The 21730-nt window shown below is 31.1% G+C and overlaps 1 protein-coding gene and 1 long non-coding RNA gene across 2 annotated transcripts; both read right to left on the bottom strand.

Moving 5' to 3' along the window:
- Positions 1–317: 317 nt before the first annotated feature.
- On the bottom strand, positions 318–862 carry LOC139431561 (uncharacterized). The gene is made up of 3 exons (XR_011641644.1): positions 749–862; positions 458–691; positions 318–389 (listed from the first exon to the last, which is right to left on the bottom strand). It is a non-coding gene; the product is annotated as an uncharacterized lncRNA (long non-coding RNA).
- Positions 863–1028: 166 nt separating this feature from the next.
- Positions 1029–3351, bottom strand: LOC139431627 (uncharacterized). The gene is made up of 3 exons (XM_071199626.1): positions 2995–3351; positions 2212–2855; positions 1029–1848 (listed from the first exon to the last, which is right to left on the bottom strand). Exons 1-3 carry the CDS (start codon positions 3349–3351, stop codon positions 1029–1031), a joined length of 1821 nt encoding a protein of 606 aa, XP_071055727.1.
- Positions 3352–21730: the final 18379 nt, after the last annotated feature.

Raw genomic sequence — 21730 nt, 5'->3', positions numbered from 1 at the left:
TTTGATAACTTCGTTATCTCGGCGACTTTTTTCTGGTAAGTATAGCCTTCTTTTCCTTTGCATATATTGTTGCTAATCTGTTTTTTTCATTCCTATAGCTCCTTCTATTTTAAATCTTATTTTTTGTTGGTAAGCATAACTTTATTATTCGAACGTTTGTATCCTAATATCTACGATAATTTTTTATCATTCACATCCTATCATTCAGTACCCACTGCAATTAGATTTTAACGTTCTTTTCATCAAGCGATGTAAGTATACATGATTTTTTATTAAAATAAAATAAATTAATGTATGAATCTTTTTTTTATCAAGACTGTAACCGCAAAAAAAAATAATGTGGTTAGACGCAATAACATCTCTCTAGATAAACAAATTTCCAATAACAACTGTTGATAAAATTTAAAAAAATAAAATTATCAAAAGGAAAATTCGAGAAACAATAGAAATTACTCACAGTATAAAAAATAAATCGATCCTAAGTGTTCCCAACACATCCCAATGGTTGGTAAACCATGTTCTCCACAATCTCAATATGATTTCGATGGGCAACATCCCGTAAAGCTCAAATACATGAATTCTTTTTTCAGTCTTAAATTCACAAAGAATTGGTTGAAGATTTTAAAATTGGAAACGTATCGTCCTTTAAAATCTCATTTTCATAACGTTTAGGTATATAGACTTTAAAATCCTGCAATTGAATTAAAACAATAAAAAAAAACTCGATGGTGTAAATTAACATACTTACCAATGAGATTTGAACCATAGCTAAAGTGTGATGTAAACAGAAAGTAAAGCGAATAAACAATTAAACCATCGAGAACTTTTCAATAAATTACAATAAATACGAATAAATTAACTTAAAATTAAAGTATGTACTATCGTCATTAATACTATAATGACCCCAAGCGAATGTATTAATTCCATTATTACAAATATATCGCTTGGAGTCATTTGGTGATAGAACCAATTTATTTTGTAATGCTGTAAATATGTTATGATTGAAACTTCTAAATAACGTTTGTTTTTTAAATAAAACCGATTTTGAATTTAAACAATCTAAATAATTTTGAAAAGATATGTTGTTTAACAATAGCTTTCTTAACACCTTTAGATTTCTTTGTAACCCGACCATCAGCGACCCTATTCGCATACACTTTAGACCTCAAACCGATAAATTCAACCATTATGTTTCCGCAATTGTCGTCTTTCATTTTATCCAAAACAGCTTTATTATGTAACGCTATGTCAAACTGATTATCAGGACTGTAGTTCGATGTGTCAAATTTATCTAAATTCAATTTCACGTCTCTATAAACATCATCGGAATCAATTAGTACGGTGAAGCTATCGGTATCCATGTAACATAAGCGAATAGATTCACCGTACTTTGGTTTTAAGAAATCATAATAAAAATTATACATTAACAATTTAGACAATTCTAAAACCGTAAAACCAACATATAGAGGTTTATCGTAAACGACATGGAGACGATCCATTTGAATTGCCGAAAACGTTTCTGTGAATATGCTTATGCTTTTAAAATTTAATTTCGCAATTAAACTTCGAGCTCCTAAACGAGGACGACCGGAGATTTCGCTAGTATGAACATCATCCCAACTGGTCACTAATCTTACATCGACTCGTTTATCTACATTTTCCATGGTTTTACCAAAAACTGCATTATTCATTAACTTGAAAAAATCTTTTTCAAAAGAATTATTAGCGGATTGGCGTAATGCTGTATTCTTATCGATGTAAGATTTCAACCAGGTAGACTGTCTGAACGATAAAACTCTATTAATTTTAGAAACTTTAAGACCGTGAGCAACGGCCTGCTTTAAATTTCTATAATGCACAACATAATTTGTTTTATTAAATAAATTTGGAATCAATCATTTATCGCTTTCACATCTACCGTTAGGTGGTAAAATGTTTTCACATAAAAAAGGTAAATCATTATGCGTATCATGCAAATACTCGGGGTATTCGATATCTACATCTAAAATGTAACTGTAATCTGAAGTATCTGATATATTATTAAAATTAAAATTTAGAATTTGGGTATCATCTAACCACTTGAAATTGGAAACCGGTAAATATTGCGACATCGCCCATCCATACAAATTATTCGCGTCCCAATACATTAAATGCGATTATGGTAAATTGGGGTTATAATCATCCATATATTTATTATTAGCTTTAGCGTACCGTAGGAAGCATTGAGAAATACCTCCACGGATACCTTTCTTAATAAAATGAACTTGATCTATATCCGTCAACAATTCTAATTTAATTTTGGTGAATTTCAACATGGCATCCCAAAATAGTCCCGGTGCCGTATAACAATGCGCGGGATCTAAATCGTAAGTTTTAAAACAAACTTGCCTGAATTTTTCAAATACATCAGTCAATAAAAGAACATCAGTCTTTAAATACAAGTCGGAATATTGTTTCAAATTTTGACAATTAAATTCTTTCCACACACATTGAGCGTGCGAATATTGCTCATCGCTTATGTCTTCTAAATTTAATTTGTTGTAAAACATGCTTTTAGGTGGTAGTGATGTATCATTTAGTTTGTCGAAAGAGGTTATATAATTGTATGGAAATATACCCTTTTTCGTTAACAATTTAAAATGTTCGGGGTGTGGAAAGAATTTACGTATATTGATAAAGTCATTTATTTCGAGGTTGCCGGCTAAAGTGTCTAATGAAGATACCATAAATCTAAACGAATCAACAAATCTTAATTTCAAAAAAATATTTTCAACAATTTTATCTTCATTGATTAATTTATCGACAAACACTCTTTTACTGAAACCGATATATTTTTCTTTATTGTTAAATAAATGCTTTAATAAATAAATGACAATCGTAACCGCTAAAATTATGAAAGAATATTGGAATAGAATTTGGAAGTTTGAAATTTAGATTACAATTTGTATGGGCAGGTCCCCGGTATTTACCGCTAATATGACAATGATCACGTACCTTAATCTGGTCAGATGTGAAAGGATTTTGACAAATATAACAATTTTCAGCTGAATCGAAATTGCGTTGCTCATCGGTTCTTAAAGGTATCATTGGTTTTACGGTTTTCAAGTATTTATTATAAATAAATTTAACATCATCGATTAATTTAGTGATAAAAACGTGAGATGTATCAAGTCCTGTATACGTTTCAAATTTATTAAAACTGCTATCAATCGTGGAAACGATATAATAAGCGAAACTGTAGGGTTGATGCATCTCAACTTTTTCGGTAAAAGATTTAGATGAATTGGGCTCACAAAAATCGATGGGTTGTAGAGTCGATTCGAAGTCTGCATATATAACAAACGGCACCATCTGTGTGAATTTATAGTTGATAAATGATAAAATATTTTCGGGAGTGTGTAAGCCAAAATAATTAGGTTTTGATTTTAAATTTATCGTGGGAACAATTGTCTTTATATGATTACAATCGTGATTCTGATGTGTAATTAATTTTTCAGCAGATGAAAATCGGGTTAAACATCCATCACAAAGGTGTATAGAATGCTCATGGTGTGAAAACTGACGTGATATAAGCCTGGATAGGTTCTTAATTAATACAAAATGACCTTTCCCGCCGGTTTCATATAAATAAAGTAAATTTATATGAATTATTTAACTTTTCCACTTTAACAATGTCTTTTAAAATAACGGGGAATCTAATACCTTGTAAATTAAGTGTTTCACTATAGTGAGGGTAGCTTGAAGTCCGGTCTTGACTATGATTTGCAGGATAAAGAGCTGCCATCAAACACCACGCTAGACATGCATCATCTTCATAGTTCTTAATATTGATGCATGCCTTTTTCTTTTCGATATCATGAGGTAAACGAATATATGATGACCCGGGTATGGGTTCAAATTTATTGATATTTAGGAGCAGGTGAGATATGGAGTGGAAAGCCCACCCCGACCCACGCTCCTGAAACTCTTCGTTTTCAGTTAGAATATCCCGAGTCATCTCATCATAAACCTCATTCAACACAGTGGTGGCAGTAATAATTCTAAATTTTGTATTAAAATTTTTCTCCGACATAATAATTTCCTCATTCCCGTCATCATCATCAAATCCGGACTTAATATAATTTGCTAATAACTCAATCTGAGCTTTTACCGAACCATTCCTATTGAGATGTTGTTCAATCAGTCGATTAACTGTTTCACAACATTTCAATAGATATGACGGTATATCATCATCAGGTTGAGCTCCATCAATTCTATAGCAAACTACCCTATTTTTATAGCAAGACTTAAATTTTTTAACATTATCATCGATTATTTCAACATGCTCAGTTCTAAGATGGCATTCAAGCGAAATAAGTGATGGTAGTAAATCGCCACAAACTTGACATATCCTTCCCTCGTTTTCGATCATGGACTCTGGACGTGCTGAATATCGATGACGTTTATTACCTAGTGGTGGTGATGTTGATGGTGTTGGTGTTGGAACTTCCATCTCTAAATTTGATCAATGTTTGATGGTTGATGGTAATGGTGGTGGTGGTGCTTGACGTTTCATAGATAACCCATGAGATCGTTTCAGATGTACGTTCAAGTTATCTCGTCTTGAAAATTTTTCTCCACACACGGTACAATCGAAATTAGTTTGGCCATGTTTACCTCGCATATGCCTGTCAAGATTATGTTTCGCCGTAAAAGACACTTGACAGAACTCACAAATAAACATGTTTAGAGTTTTTTCTTTTCACTTTCGGAAATAAAAAGGTTTTATAAAAGTAACAAATGCTATTTACTTTTCGGTAACGAGAACATCCTTTATATATCCATTGTCTTTAAATAATAAACAAGTTGGAGATAATTGCGGTGAAAAAAAACAGATAACAGTTGGTCGAGATGATTAATTCTACTTCAAAAACAAAAAACCACAAATGTATAAACAAGTGGAAAATTTTTTATTTAAAATTAATTTACATAGGAACCTAAATAAGTTTGTTGTTACATAGATTTAATCACATTTGATACATAACATTTAATTTTCCGCTGGAATTGGGATATTTGATGAAATTATTGTGGACAATATATATTTGAGTTAATCAATTATAGGGACAAGATATATCTAATAAAGATAGTTCCTTTTTCGAACTACTCAAAACCTCTTTTAAATATTCATTGTAACGGATAATTATATCCCCAACAAAGAAATTTAATAAGCCATCATGCGTTTTATATACACCACTGAAGTTGTTTGAAATTCCCGGAAAGACTTCATCTGCAGACATTATAGTCTTTTTTCTTCTGTAAAGTACTCATCTACCTGGATGATATAATGTTTATCGAAAAAGATATATGTCAAACCGTAATTATTGGCAACCACACCTCTAATTTTACTTGCATCAGTTAAACCTAATTCAGTTTCAGAAAATCTATATTTATACCTTACAGTTAAACTCTTAATTTCAATTATATATATATTTCATTTTTGATAATAAATGTGAATAGGCCATTTGAATCTACTGACACTACATACTTATAGTCGCTATTGTCTAAATCCCCTCTCAAGGGCTGTATCCAATCTAAAATATTTACAGGTTCAGATTGAATCGGTTTTTTAGTCTTTAGATCAATTAACCAAACCCACTGCTTAAAGAAAACATAGACTATTTTATTGTAAATTAAAAATGCTGAAAACTTTCCATCCACATCACATATGGGAGACGTTTACATTTGAGACTGATGTTGACCTTATTGTTGATGTTGACCTTATTGTTGTTGTTATCCCAATTACCACATCGGGGTTTTGACAGTAGCTTTAATGTATCCTTATCAGCTTCCCCTGTTATAGGGAGATTATAGTAATTTTGAAAGGGGGATAGACCTTCAGCTAACATATCCTGATGATTTAAATTTAAATTGGGTCGAATGTTGGGGATGAATGAAAGAAAGTCGAAGAGTTTACAAAATATATTCAATTTTACAGTATACATTTTGAATGGTTTAAGTAATTTTGTAATATCAATGCGTTGTTTTGAGAACATACGGCTGGGGACCCGTTATGACACCAACATGCATCTAACGAAACATTGAATTTAATCTCTTCGGCTACATTACATTTTTCTAGTGATAGGTCGATAATATTTAAATTCCTACAACATCGATTTGGATGGCATGGGCGTTTTTCCAAAAAATGTGCCTTCTGGTTCCCCTTCACATAGATCATATCATAGTTTGAGATGGTATCATCCAGCAGCTTCAAACTCATACCTTGACTGATCCAGCCATCGTTAAAATCCAATCGATGATGATGTTCTAAATATCTACAAGACTTCTGGTCCTTTTCACTCAGCGCTCGGAATGGTTTGCTTGACTGAAGATGTAGATGTAACGTGTGGGATGTGTCTAAATCTATGAGAGTGACTTCTCTGGCTTCAAATTCTGAATCGACTAGAACACCTTGAATATCTACAACTGCCGTACGTCTGAATGTCATGATGGTAACTAATGTGTGTGCATAGCATGGACGTCATATATGTATAGTCAGTGGTAGTTGTTCCATTGTTATATGTAGTTTTTCCACGGTTAACCACATTTTATCATTGTGGATGTCCTGTTTGTCTATAACGTCCTGCACCTGCACAGTTGTTTTTCTCTGTGGCTGACCACATTTTTTTATCAATGTGGATATCCTATTAGTTTATGATTACCGACACCTCACCACTCAATGGTTTATATATATACATGGTGTCTCGAATTTGTTTTTTCTAAAGGGGTTGTTACTGGTATATATTGCTCTTGAAGCAAATGTTCAGATGTATGGTTCCTTGTTTTAATGGGGTTTGTTCCAACCATATCCTCCACAGTCCGTAGAGCATCCCCAGTAACTATAAGAATTCCATCCGGCAACTATATAATTTGATCAGAAACCAATCAGTTTTACCCATCCAACCGCTTTTCAGTTCGAAAAAGTATCGGTGCCGATAAAAGTGGTTGGTCAGATAAAACAGATCGGTTAAAACCGGCCTGTTAAAATTTATCTATTAAAACAGTTTATATAACAACCTGTGACAATCCTTAACGTCCCCAGTAACTATAAGAATTCCATCCGTCAACGGCATAATTTGATCAGAAACCAACCTGTTTTACCCATCCATCCGCTTTTCAGTTCAAAAAAGTATCGGTGCCGATAAAAGCGGTTGGTCAGATAAAACAGAAGGCTCTATGAATACTTTAGTCTTTACGGGAATCATAAATGGTTACATCTTTTGAATGATGTAGCTAAAATTTATAACGCTTCAAAGCATAGGACTACAAAGCTAGCTCCTAATTTAATAAATTCTAAATCTATTGAAAATCAGCTTCTCAGTACAGTCTACAATTTCGTAAAAATTGCTGGTAAATGAAAGTTTAAAGTTGGTGCCAAACATGCTACACCGGCTGCTCATCCCGATATTTCATTGGTATTTCTGACAAAGATTGCAAAGCCTACTAAGATTTTTTCATTACAAATTTATTTTAACTTTCGATTAACTACTCTACAGTTAAACAGTTAGTGTTTGCTTAATTAATTTTTTTCTCACAAATTATTAAGTTTTAATATCAGAGGGGTAAAAAAGTTTTAGAAGTTTTTTGATATTTTCATTTATCTAAATCAAAATTTTCCAATGTATTTAACATCTTCATAAAAAAAGTCTAGACATAAATTGAACGGGGGTGGTTACGTTTAGTAATTTAGAAGGGTAGGTTGAAAGTACAAATAGGGTCAAAACGTGCCCTATTATGAGTTAAACATATTCCCCAAATTTCATTTTCCTAGCGTTTATGGTTTTTGAGAATAAAAAATTAAACCAATTTTCCGCCATTTTGTTGTAGGAGGGTTGTAGCTCCTTAGGGGAGCCGAAGTCGCCCATGGTTCATATATTAAAGTACCCTTAAAATTCACTAAAGGATCACCCCTTGAAGTTTGTAGAAGTCATAGAAAATAATTCAGTGCCACAATTGCAATGACAATTACCATGTCGTTTGACATGGCCATATTGGCGGTATGAAACAGTAGTAAGGAATCAACCGAAAAATTACAAGCTGCTATTAAATCATTCATTTTATAATATTCATCTTCAATATTATTACAATATCGTATCATTATTCTTAGTTATACAGCCGATATAATTTAAAACAATTTCGTGTTATGTTTGTTTTACAAATTCAACAGTTTTGATTTTATTTTATTTTTTAATTACTACACATTGCTATAATCGTTTCCAGTACATATTTGCTGATGTACTGTTCATCAGATTATTTTGATTAAAATTGTATATGTTTCATTTTATCCAATTAAGGCGAGCTCACTTGCAAACGGAGGATTATGTCAACCGGATACTGATAATTACATTGCTGTCATCATTTCCTGCACAGATTTTCCGAAGAAACTGATCATCACATTGCTGCGTCTCGGCCACAAGTAGCATCGGCCGAGGTCACCCGACATTAACCCCTTGCCTACTACACCAACGAAATAATTGACTATTATAGTCTGGATGAGTATTAACTAACTGTGTAATGTGGATTCTATTAACAAAATAAAAAATTGCTTTACTTTTCGCTAAGTACGTTAAAATTGGTTGTTTAATTTATTCTTCCTATAATAAAAATTGGTAATAAACATTTAAACATGTACCATAATTTTGTGATGAAAATGTTTAAAAGTTTCTTTTCTTCAAAACTGTTAATATCCAATTAAAGAAAACGTACACTTTCTTGCATTCCTTAAAAATAGCAATATTTATTATCACCAAATATATCAAAACAAAAATGTTTACATTTGCAGCCGCTGCGTGCGAGAATTCGCGAACTACAGGAATCTCCACTTTAATCTCATTCTGAGACATACATAGTAAAATACAATTTAAATTATACACAGTATCCGCCACACCACCAGCCTATTCAAAACAAGAAAATCTTTTTATAAAATTATACAGGATTTACAGAAATTGAAAGTCAAGCTTGACGTTGAGTTTCGGGACATACAACTGTAGTGAGTTGCTGTCCGATTGTATGATTATGAAAGAAGGCCTCAAAGTTAATTGCAATTACGAAAAAACAAGCTAGATCTTTTCTCTAAAAGCAGTTGTATTAATTAAATTAGACAAATTAAATAGAGATTCAAACCAGAACAAATTCAGTGATCCCCACAGATAAACAAATTGCAACAAAATTTTTTGTAGGAATTAGAAAAGGGGTGCAAAGAGTATTTGCGAATTGGTACATTCTGAAATCATTAACATCTCTTCGTCGATATATTAAAATAAATTTTCAGATAAGAATACCTAAATATTTCATGGTGATACATAACAACAAGTTTTAATTTTCTTAAATTTCTTTTCTTATTTCTTGTTAATTTTATACCATCTATTATTTCGATAAGATGTTGTAAACGTGCAACCAATAATTCCACTGAATAAGTACACAATATTCGTATGCCGAGGATAACATGAATAATAGTACTGATTGTATACATATAACATTATTAATGTTATTTGCCAGTGTTTTAATTGAAATGGGAAGTAATATTCAAACATTAAACAACGTTTAGTATTTTTAAATTTAACGCAATTCGCCTCAAAGCAAATAGAGTACGTAATTAGGTACGCCATAACAAGTGCTTTGTAATGCAACGTTTTAAACATCTTCTTAACGTTTGTATCAATGACTTTGATTCTTTGCGGAACACCAAATTAGCTCAAATCGCTCAATAAATCGGTTGTTTGGATTAAATGACGTCGACTCCACAATAATTGAACATTGAGACATAGGAATAATATTACCATCGAAGTTAACTCCACGTGAAATAACAGTTTTTCAAAATTCGTCTTATAATCTAAAATCATAAAGAGAACAATTATAAGAAATATCTCGAGTAATTTTATGCAACACTCACTTGCAATAATTTCTATTATAAACGGGTAAATTACCCAAATTACGTTTATAACAATCAAAATTGTTGGTGCAAGACCGCGAAGTCCATGCGCGGAGGGCCAAAACTGATATTTTCGGAAATACGTTTCTACAACGTAAAAACCGAGCGTTTTCGACATCTTAACCATAACTACTGAAGTAATCAAATCAAACAGGACGCAAAATGGAAGAAGAAGTCGGAAGTGGATTAAATAAATAAAATCAAAATTGAAAAGTATTTTTCAAAAAATCGCAATAAAACGGGATTTCAATAAATCATTAAAAACCTAACGACGACGACGGCTACGTAAAACACGAGCATCATCTATGCTAAATTTCTGGAAATAAAGGAAGAATGTTGTACCACCAGACATCTCATTAGAGAAGGGATAAGCATGTATTATAAAAACATCTCGGCGCCGTTTTAAGTATGTTGCTTTTTGTCCGTCACATTGTCATTGTCGTTTGAATAAAAAATTAATACATTAGTTTAAAGTTTCTTTCTAAAAACTTTGGTTTTATTGAAAGAACCTTAACTGGCGCAGCCAGTGGTATTATTTCGTCTCAACAGTGCTCGAAACTAATCGAAGAAAATTGGGACTGGTGAATTTTACTTCTTAGTGACGCGAACCTACACAAGTGAAAGTGATCTGTAACGAAAGCTAACCCAAGGGTCCAGACCTTAAATTGGCACGACTCAATCACAAGGGAGAAGCCGTTCTGCTTGTACCCGTACATCCTGAAGTGTACTCAAAGAGGTACACAACATCCCGGGGAAAGTATCAACTAGTATCAGAGCCAACACCGAAAAGGATACGAAACGAAGCAACAATCGCAAGAGAGAAGAAAGAAAATTTTAGAGTAAGTTGTTTTAAGATTATTTTTAAGTGATTTTGTAAAGGTTTGGAAAGTTCTCTGTCGTCCAGATGTTCGACACAGAGACCCCCTGCCAGTGTTTTACCGTGGGTTGGAAAACACGATACTAGAGACCTGCCTGGAAATGGTCAGGGAATCCTACCCGTCTCCCATATCGCGTTGTTGGCGGTGTAGGGTCTGTCTGCTGGGGTCCTGGATCATTCCGCGTAGCCTCTGGGCGTTGTGGATCCTCCTGGCGTTGTTCCTCTCCGGACAGGATGTAGGCTGGTTTCAAGCAGTCGATTGAAACGGTAATTTGTTTCCCTTTCTTCTCCAGGGTGAACGTCCTGTCGTTCCGGTTGGTGACGGGATATGGGCCCTCGTATGGGACTTCCAACGACGCGTGGTGTTCTCCACCCAAGCGAATCCAAACATGTGTATAGGTGGATAGGTCTCTGAAGACGAAGATCCTTTTACTTCCGTGCCTGGTTCCGTGGATCGATTGAAGCTGTTGAAAGTGCTTTTTCAATTCTTGGCTGAAGTTCGTCGCACCTTCCTCGTTCCCGCACGATTCTGTGGGGGCTGACGCATGTCGGCTCGCTAACAACCAAAACAGTGCCGGGCCCACCTCCTACAATCCGCCCTAATCGACGGAAACACGTAACATTGAGTTACGAGCTTGACCGTGGCGTTAATTCCGAGGTGTGACAATTGATGTAGGGAATTGAACGCTGCATGTCTGAATTCGCGGGTGACGAAAGGTCGGGCATTAGGCGTAGATATGTCGCAGTACACATTTTCGCTGGTTCCTGGGATTGTTATCTTCTTTAAGTTGAAAACAGAATCTGATTCCAGGAATTGAGATAGCTCATCGTCGTTTGTTTGAGCCCGTGCTAATGCCTCGAAATCCAACGCGGGTGACAACTCTTCCACTGGCGATAATGAGTGCGGCCAGCACATTATCTTTTCTCGCCCTCTGTAGAGACGATTGGTGCTTTCCCTTTTAGGTTCCCCTTTAACAAATCGTTCAGGGGCGATTGTAGTTCGGCCGCTCTCGGTACTGCCTGCCTCGAGAAGTTGAATGCTCCTATGAATCCCTCCACAGGCGACGCTGAATCCCTGGAAATTTACTTGCGGTTTCCCGGAAACGCGCTTCGCAGGAGAACGTATTCCTTTAAGCGTTGGAAAATCTGCTTCGGGTGTTCCAGGTGCTCTTCTTCCGAGGCCGAGGCGATGAGGATATCGTCGATATACTCGTAGGCGAAATCCAGACCTCGTAGAACTTCGTCCATTTGTCTCTGGCAGATTTGTGCCGCGTTACGAAGACCAAAGGACATGAACGTGAATTTTGGGATATCTTCCTGGGCGACCGGAATTTGGTTGTAGGCACGCACCAGGTCTATGGTGGTGAAGATTTTCTTCCCATGTAGGAAATGCGAGAAGTCTTGCATGTGAGGTATCGGATAATTGTCTGGCACCGTTCTCGCGTTTAATGCGCAGTAATCTCCGCATAGCCTCCAAAGGTCGCCTTTCTTGGGGACCATGTGCAGGGGCGATGACCAACTACTTTTGGATGGACGGATTATCTTCATCTACAGCATGGTCTCGAACTCCCTTTTGGCAGCCTCGTACCTTTGGGGGTTTAGTTGTCGAAATCGATATGGTGTTCCACTCCGTGTTTCGGGTTAACCCCCTGCGGAACTCCAGAAGGTCTCATTATTTTGGGATATTCGGCGAGGAGATTGTGAAAAATAAATCCGCCTGCCAAAACCCGTCTACGACTTTCAGCGATGTTACGCTGTCCACCAGCCGTCGGTTGCACACATCGGCGACAATGAAACGCCACGTGAAATCGCGGCGAAGTCCTAGGTCGAGAGTAAGGGTCTCGTATCCATAGGTCGCGATCACCGAATCGTTTGCCGCGTAAAGGTTAAAGGATGAATAATAACGATAAACCTGTTGAATATCGTTTTGCAATTTTCCAAAATTCTCATAATCTTTCACATTCTGGTATTAAAACAACACAAAATTTAATTAACTCTCGATTTTATTGACCAAAAGTTTAGACATTTATACATGGACAAAATGTTGCATTAAATGTCAACAATCAAAAATTCATAAACATACAAAATCTCCACTTAATAAATTTGCTATTCCTTCTGGACGTTTTGAACATATCCACATTGACTTTGTAGGCCCCCTTATACCTTCGCTTGGTTATTCTTTTTTTCTTGCAGTTATTGACCGTTTTACAAGGTGGCCAGAAGTTTATCCTCTCAAAAATACATACGTCAAGTTCTACTGTTGCGACTACTCTGCTGGCGCATTACTTTTCAAGGTTTGGTATATCACACACGATTACGCACGATCAGAGCAGACTATCTTTTATATTTTTAATATGTAAGTTGATTCTAATGATTTTTAATATGTAAGTTGATTCTAATGATTCTTAATATGTAAGTTGATTCTAATGATTCTTAACATGTAAGTTGATTCTAATGATTTTTAGTATCCAAGTTGATTCCAATGATTTTTAATGTCTAAGCTGATTCTAATGACTTCTATTATCAAAGTTGATTCAAATGATTTTTAATATCTAAGTTGATTCTAATGATTTTTAATATCTAGGTTGATTCTCAAGATTTTTAATACGTAAGTTGATTCTAATGATTTGTAATATCTAAATTGATTCTAATGATTTTAATATCTAAGTTGATTCTAATGATTTTTAATATCTATGTTGATTCTATTGATTTTTAATGTCTAAGTTGATTCTAATGACTTCTATTATCTAAGTTGATTAAAATGATTTTTAATATCTAAGTTGATTCTAATGATTTTTAATGTCTAAGTTGATTCTAATGACTTCTATTATCTAAGTTGATTCAAATGATTTTTAATATCTAAGTTGATTCTAATGATTTTTAATATCTAAGTTAATTCTAATGTTTTTTAATATGTAAGTTGATTCTAATGATTTTTAATATCTAAGTTGATTCTAATGATTCTTAATATGTAAGTTGATTCTAATGATTTTTAGTATCTAAGTTGATTCCAATGATTTTTAATGTCTAAGTTGATTCTAATGACTTCTATTATCTAAGTTGATTCAAATGATTTTTAATATCTAGGTTGATTCTCAAGATTTTTAACATGTAAGTTGATTCTAATGATTTTTAATATGTAAGTTGATTCTAATGATTTTTAATATCTGAATTGATTCTAATGATTTTTAATATGTAAGTTGATTTTAATGATTTTTAATATCTAAGTTGATTCTATTGATTTTTAATGTCTAAGTTGATTCTAATGACTTCTATTATCTAAGTTGATTCAAATGATTTTTAATGTCTAAGTTGATTCTAATGACTTCTATTATCTAAGTTGATTCTAATGATTTTTAATATCTAAATTGATTCTAATGATTTTTAATATCTAAGTTGATTCTAATGATACTTAATATGTAAGTTGATTCTAATGATTTTTAGTATCTATGTTGATTCCAATGATTTTTAATATCTATGTTGATTCTATTGATTTTTAATGTCTAAGTTGATTCAAATGATTTTTAATGTCTAAGTTGATTCTAATGACTTCTATTATCTAAGTTGATTCTAATGATTTTTAATATCTAGGTTGACTATCAAGATTTTAAATATGTAAGTTGATTCTAATGATTTTTAATATGTAAGTTGATTCTAATGACTTCTATTATCAAAGTTGATTCAAATGATTTTTAATATCTAAGTTGATTCTAATGATTTTTAATATCTAGGTTGATTCTCAAGATTTTTAATACGTAAGTTGATTCTAATGATTTGTAATGTCTAAATTGATTCTAATGATTTTAATATCTAAGTTGATTCTAATGATTTTTAATATCTATGTTGATTCTATTGATTTTTAATGTCTAAGTTGATTCTAATGACTTCTATTATCTAAGTTGATTCAAATGATTTTTAATATCTAAGTTGATTCTAATGTTTTTTAATATGTAAGTTGATTCTAATGATTTTTAATATCTAAGTTGATTCTAATGATTCTTAATATGTAAGTTGATTCTAATGATTTTTAGTATCTAAGTTGATTCCAATGATTTTTAATGTCTAAGTTGATTCTAATGACTTCTATTATCTAAGTTGATTCAAATGATTTTTAATATCTAGGTTGATTCTCAAGATTTTTAACATGTAAGTTGATTCTAATGATTTTTAATATGTAAGTTGATTCTAATGATTTTTAATATCTGAATTGATTCTAATGATTTTTAATATGTAAGTTGATTTTAATGATTTTTAATATCTAAGTTGATTCTATTGATTTTTAATGTCTAAGTTGATTCTAATGACTTCTATTATCTAAGTTGATTCAAATGATTTTTAATGTCTAAGTTGATTCTAATGACTTCTATTATCTAAGTTGATTCTAATGATTTTTAATATCTAAATTGATTCTAATGATTTTTAATATCTAAGTTGATTCTAATGATACTTAATATGTAAGTTGATTCTAATGATTTTTAGTATCTATGTTGATTCCAATGATTTTTAATATCTATGTTGATTCTATTGATTTTTAATGTCTAAGTTGATTCAAATGATTTTTAATGTCTAAGTTGATTCTAATGACTTCTATTATCTAAGTTGATTCTAATGATTTTTAATATCTAGGTTGACTATCAAGATTTTAAATATGTAAGTTGATTCTAATGATTTTTAATATGTAAGTTGATTCTAATGATTTTTAATATCTAAATTGATTCTAATGATTTTTAATATGTAAGTTGATTTTAGTGATTTTTAATATCTAAGTTGATTCTATTGACTTCTATTATTTAAGTTGATTCAAATGATTTTTAATATCTAAGTTGATTCTAATGATTCTTAATATGTAAGTTGATTCTAATGATTTTTAGTATCTAAGTTGATTCCAATGATTTTTAATGTCTAAGTTGATTCTAATGACTTCTATTATCTAAGTTGATTCTAATGATTTTTAATATCCAGGTTGATTCTCAAGATTTTTAATATGTAAGTTGATTCTAATGTTTTTTAATATGCAAGTTGATTCTAATGATTTTTAATATCTAAGTTGATTCTAATGATTCTTAATATGTAAGTTGATTCTAATGATTTTTAATATCTAAGTTGATTCTAATGATTCTTAATATGTAAGTTGATTCTAATGATTTTTAGTATCTAAGTTCATTCCAATGATTTTTAATGTCTAAGTTGATTCTAATGACTTCTATTATCTAAGTTGATTCTAATGATTTTTAATATCTAGGTTGATTCTCAAGATTTTTAATATGTAAGTTGATTCTAATGATTTTTAATATGTAAGTTGATTCTAATGATTTTTAATATCTAAATTGATTCTAATGATTTTTAATAAGTAAGTTGATTTTAATATCTAGGTTGATTCTAATGATTTTAATATCTAGGTTGATTCTAATGATTTTTAGTATCTAAATTGATTCAAATGATTTTTAATATCTAAGTTGATTCTAATGATATTTAATAGCTAGGTTGATTCTCAAGATTTTTAATATGTAAGTTGATTCTAATGATTTTTAATATCTAAATTGATTCTAATGATTTTTAATATCTAAGTTGATTCTAATGATTGTTAATAAGTAAGTTGATTTTAATGATTTTTAATATCTAAGTTGATTCTAATGATTTTTAATATCTAAATTGATACTAATGATTTTTAATATCTAAGTTAATTCCAATGATTTTTAATATGTATGTATGTTGGTTCTAATGATTTTTAGTATCTAAATTGATTCAAATGATTTTTAATATCTAAGTTGATTCAAATGATTTTTAATATCTAGGTTGATTCTCAAGATTTTTAATATGTAAGTTGATTCTAATGATTTTTAATATCTAAGTTGATTCTAATGATTCTTAATATGTAAGTTGATTCTAATGATTTTTAGTATCTAAGTTGATTCCAATGATTTTTAATGTCTAAGTTGATTCTAATGACTTCTATTATCTAAGTTGATTCTAATGATTTTTAATATCCAGGTTGATTCTCAAGATTTTTAATATGTAAGTTGATTCTAATGTTTTTTAATATGCAAGTTGATTCTAATGATTTTTAATATCTAAGTTGATTCTAATGATTCTTAATATGTAAGTTGATTCTAATGATTTTTAATATCTAAGTTGATTCTAATGATTCTTAATATGTAAGTTGATTCTAATGATTTTTAGTATCTAAGTTGATTCCAATGATTTTTAATGTCTAAGTTGATTCTAATGACTTCTATTATCTAAGTTGATTCTAATGATTTTTAATATCTAGGTTGATTCTCAAGATTTTTAATATGTAAGTTGATTCTAATGATTTTTAATATGTAAGTTGATTCTAACGATTTTTAATATCTAAATTGATTCTAATGATTTTTAATAAGTAAGTTGATTTTAATATCTAGGTTGATTCTAATGATTTTTAATATCTAAGTTGATTCTATTGATTTTTAATGTCTAAGTTGATTCTAATGACTTCTATTATCTAAGTTGATTCAAATGATTTTTAATGTCTAAGTTGATTCTAATGACTTCTATTATCTAAGTTGATTCTAATGATTTTTAATATCTAAATTGATTCTAATGATTTTTAATATCTAAGTTGATTCTAATGATACTTAATATGTAAGTTGATTCTAATGATTTTTAGTATCTATGTTGATTCCAATGATTTTTAATATCTATGTTGATTCTATTGATTTTTAATGTCTAAGTTGATTCAAATGATTTTTAATGTCTAAGTTGATTCTAATGACTTCTATTATCTAAGTTGATTCTAATGATTTTTAATATCTAGGTTGACTATCAAGATTTTAAATATGTAAGTTGATTCTAATGATTTTTAATATGTAAGTTGATTCTAATGATTTTTAATATCTAAATTGATTCTAATGATTTTTAATATGTAAGTTGATTTTAGTGATTTTTAATATCTAAGTTGATTCTATTGACTTCTATTATTTAAGTTGATTCAAATGATTTTTAATATCTAAGTTGATTCTAATGATTCTTAATATGTAAGTTGATTCTAATGATTTTTAGTATCTAAGTTGATTCCAATGATTTTTAATGTCTAAGTTGATTCTAATGACTTCTATTATCTAAGTTGATTCTAATGATTTTTAATATCCAGGTTGATTCTCAAGATTTTTAATATGTAAGTTGATTCTAATGTTTTTTAATATGCAAGTTGATTCTAATGATTTTTAATATCTAAGTTGATTCTAATGATTCTTAATATGTAAGTTGATTCTAATGATTTTTAATATCTAAGTTGATTCTAATGATTCTTAATATGTAAGTTGATTCTAATGATTTTTAGTATCTAAGTTGATTCCAATGATTTTTAATGTCTAAGTTGATTCTAATGACTTCTATTATCTAAGTTGATTCTAATGATTTTTAATATCTAGGTTGATTCTCAAGATTTTTAATATGTAAGTTGATTCTAATGATTTTTAATATGTAAGTTGATTCTAATGATTTTTAATATCTAAATTGATTCTAATGATTTTTAATAAGTAAGTTGATTTTAATATCTAGGTTGATTCTAATGATTTTAATATCTAGGTTGATTCTAATGATTTTTAGTATCTAAATTGATTCAAATGATTTTTAATATCTAAGTTGATTCTAATGATATTTAATAGCTAGGTTGATTCTCAAGATTTTTAATATGTAAGTTGATTCTAATGATTTTTAATATCTAAATTGATTCTAATGATTTTTAATATCTAAGTTGATTCTAATGATTGTTAATAAGTAAGTTGATTTTAATGATTTTTAATATCTAAGTTGATTCTAATGATTTTTAATATCTAAATTGATACTAATGATTTTTAATATCTAAGTTAATTCCAATGATTTTTAATATGTATGTATGTTGGTTCTAATGATTTTTAGTATCTAAATTGATTCAAATGATTTTTAATATCTAAGTTGATTCAAATGATTTTTAATATCTAGGTTGATTCTCAAGATTTTTAATATGTAAGTTGATTCTAATGATTTTTAATATCTAAATTGATTCTAATGATTTTTAATATCTAAGTTGATTCTAATGATACTTAATATGTAAGTTGATTCTAATGATTTTTAGTATCTATGTTGATTCCAATGATTTTTAATGTCTAAGTTGATTCTAATGACTTCTATTATCTAAGTTGATTCTAATGATTTTTAATGTCTAAGTTGATTCTAATGATTTTTAATGTCTAAGTTGATTGTAACGATTTTTAATATGTAAGTTTATTCTAATGATTTTTAACATCTGAGTTGATTGTAATGATTTTTAGTATCGAAGTTGATTCTAATGATTGTTAATAAGTAAGTTGATTCTAATGATTTTTAATATCTTTGTTGATTGTAATGATTTTTAATATGTATGTTGATTCCAATGATTTTTAATATGTATGTATGTTGATTCTAAAGATTTTTAATATCTATGTTGATTCTAATGATTTTTAATATCTAAATTGATACTAATGATTTTTAATATCTAAGTTGATTTCAATGATTTTTAATATATATGTACGTTGATTCTAATGATTTTTGTCTATGTTATCGATTTTATCTAAGTTGATTCTAATGCTTATTGCTAATGTTATTCTGTTGTAAGGTGAATGTTGCCAGCCATCGTGTCGTCATACCTTTGTAACCAGATCAGGTGAGTCGTCGTTTGATCCAGTTTTACCTCTCCCAACGATGTAACATCTCCATTTTTCCACCACCACGTGTGTATCATTAAAAAAAGATTGTAAAGCACTCCATCAAAACCGTTATTTGCTTTACCCGATGATCTCACCGTTTTCAAATTATCTCGGTGAACAATGAACGAGGAGAAATCCGAAAAGTACGGCTATTTAATTAAAAAGTGTCAAATAATTCAAATTAAATACCTTTATTGATTATATACTATATTTAATCTTATCTTGATTAATAAATTAATACATACATTAATATATTTAATTTTTTTAAGCACGGATAGAACTTCAAGATTGTTGAGGTCTCGTGGAGAAACCCCCGATTAATCAAGGTCCTTAGAGACACGATCAAATTTTTCTAAAACAAGAAACTCATTCACAGAGAGCCCCTTAAGGTTACAATCATCGAGAATGGCCATCGATTCACCACCAACAGGTTGCGAATCGGATGATTCCTTAAGAATCGAAAGATTGTAATAATTCGGGAATTATTTAATTAGTCAGTAGGTTTTGAATAAAATTATACTGAGATGATGTATATGTTTAATTCATCTTTCTATACCAGGTTTCGGGGTCTGCCCGTCACCAGTAGAAATTCTGCAATATAGATACATTTCAAAATCGTTCTACAACCAAAATTAAAATCGATTTTCATCAGAAAACCTTTACAAAAGGTAAACGTACTATCGACAAATCCTTAAATGCACCATGGCGTAAGAGACAGAAAAGAAAGCCCCCACGCGGTCGCTTTGCCGAATACGGCCGAAGAATCAGAGAATGGAGGGGCGTACTCATTTGCTCTGGAACGTGTGCTCGAGCCTTGTCGTCTCTTCAACCCTGAAAAGCCGGGCGCCCGACCGACGCCAGCTGAGCGGCCTGAGCGCGTCTTGGATTCGAACAAATACACAATTTCTTTTTTACAATTTAAATGATTTTAACTGGACCAATGTTATGACTTAATTGATTTTAAAAACTGATAAAATAGTCAAGAATATTTATTAAAAATAAAAAAAAAAATTAATTATTATTATTATTGATATTAGAAGCGCTTCGATTGCGAAGATCTTTAGCGCTCACCGTATTTATAATTGATGGAACAAATCAATACACTTAAAAAATTCAATCAAATTAACAGGATTCGCGTATGCATCATCCAGACATGAGATATTATGTAATTGTCTCTCGTTGGCATATAATTCACAGTCTAGCAGCATATGCATTACCGTGAGATGAACTTCGCAGCCCAAACATACAGGTCTTGGTTCTCGTTTTAACAAATAACCGGAAGTTAGTTGTGTATGCCCTATATATAATCTCGCTAGTTTCACCTGTTCTAATCTATTGAAGATAATGGGCTGATTCCAAGGTTTTATTAAGGGTTTGATAAGGCGTAGAAAACTTTCATTGTGTTGCCAGTCATTCTGCCATTTGTTATACACCAGAGATTTAAGATGCCTTATGATATCCTTATGACGACATACACTGACGTCAACACTGTTACCGTCAACACCGTGTCCTGCTGCTTTATCTGCCCTTTCATTACCCTCAATGCCGATATGACCGGGCACCCATATAAATACGATCTGTTTTCCAGAAAGCAAGATAACATGTAACAATTCTCCAACCATCCGTATCATCGGTTCATTTGGACACATTGCTTGTAATGATTTAAGAGCACTCAACGAGTCTGTAACTATGACAAAGTTATTTCCGTTATGACTCATACGGATGAATAACAGAGCCTGGAAGATGGCATACAACTCCGCAAAGAAGATAGACGCCAAACTCTGTAAGCTCCATGAATAATCGTTATCCCCAACCACAAACGCGCAACCAACCCCACTCTCCTTTTTGGAACCATCAGTATAAATAAAAACAGCATCATCATAGGCATTGATTATATTTCTAAATTCAGCTCTAAGTAATTCCCGTGGTGTACTCTCTTTAGCATAACATGTAAGATTTAATTTGAAAACGGGTTTATTTAACTGCCAAGATGTAAATTCAATACTGCATAAAGAAAGCATCGTAAAATCTAAAGTTCCCAGCAGTTCTTTGGCTCTTACTATTGCCGGTCTTGTGGCTGTTAATCTGTACACAGGAGGCTGTTGGAAAAACAATACAGATATTGGGTGCTCAGGTTGTATGCGTTTTTTTACAAAATAATTAAGAATTTGTCAATTACGC

This window comes from Onthophagus taurus, chromosome 10 (assembly GCF_036711975.1).
Source record: "Onthophagus taurus isolate NC chromosome 10, IU_Otau_3.0, whole genome shotgun sequence".
Taxonomy (NCBI): Eukaryota; Metazoa; Arthropoda; class Insecta; order Coleoptera; family Scarabaeidae; genus Onthophagus; species Onthophagus taurus.
This window is presented reverse-complemented; position numbering and strand designations above follow the sequence as displayed.

Coding starts and splice junctions, on each gene's coding strand:
- LOC139431627 (XM_071199626.1), bottom strand. CDS start 3,351: ATGGTGCCGTTTGTTATATATGCAGACTTCGAATCGACTCTACAACCC. Junction 2,856..2,994: donor TCACATCTGACCAGATTAAG/GTACGTGATCAT, acceptor TATTTATTAAAG/CATTTATTTAACAATAAAGA. Junction 1,849..2,211: donor ATTTCTCAATGCTTCCTACG/GTACGCTAAAGC, acceptor TGTGCATTATAG/AAATTTAAAGCAGGCCGTTG.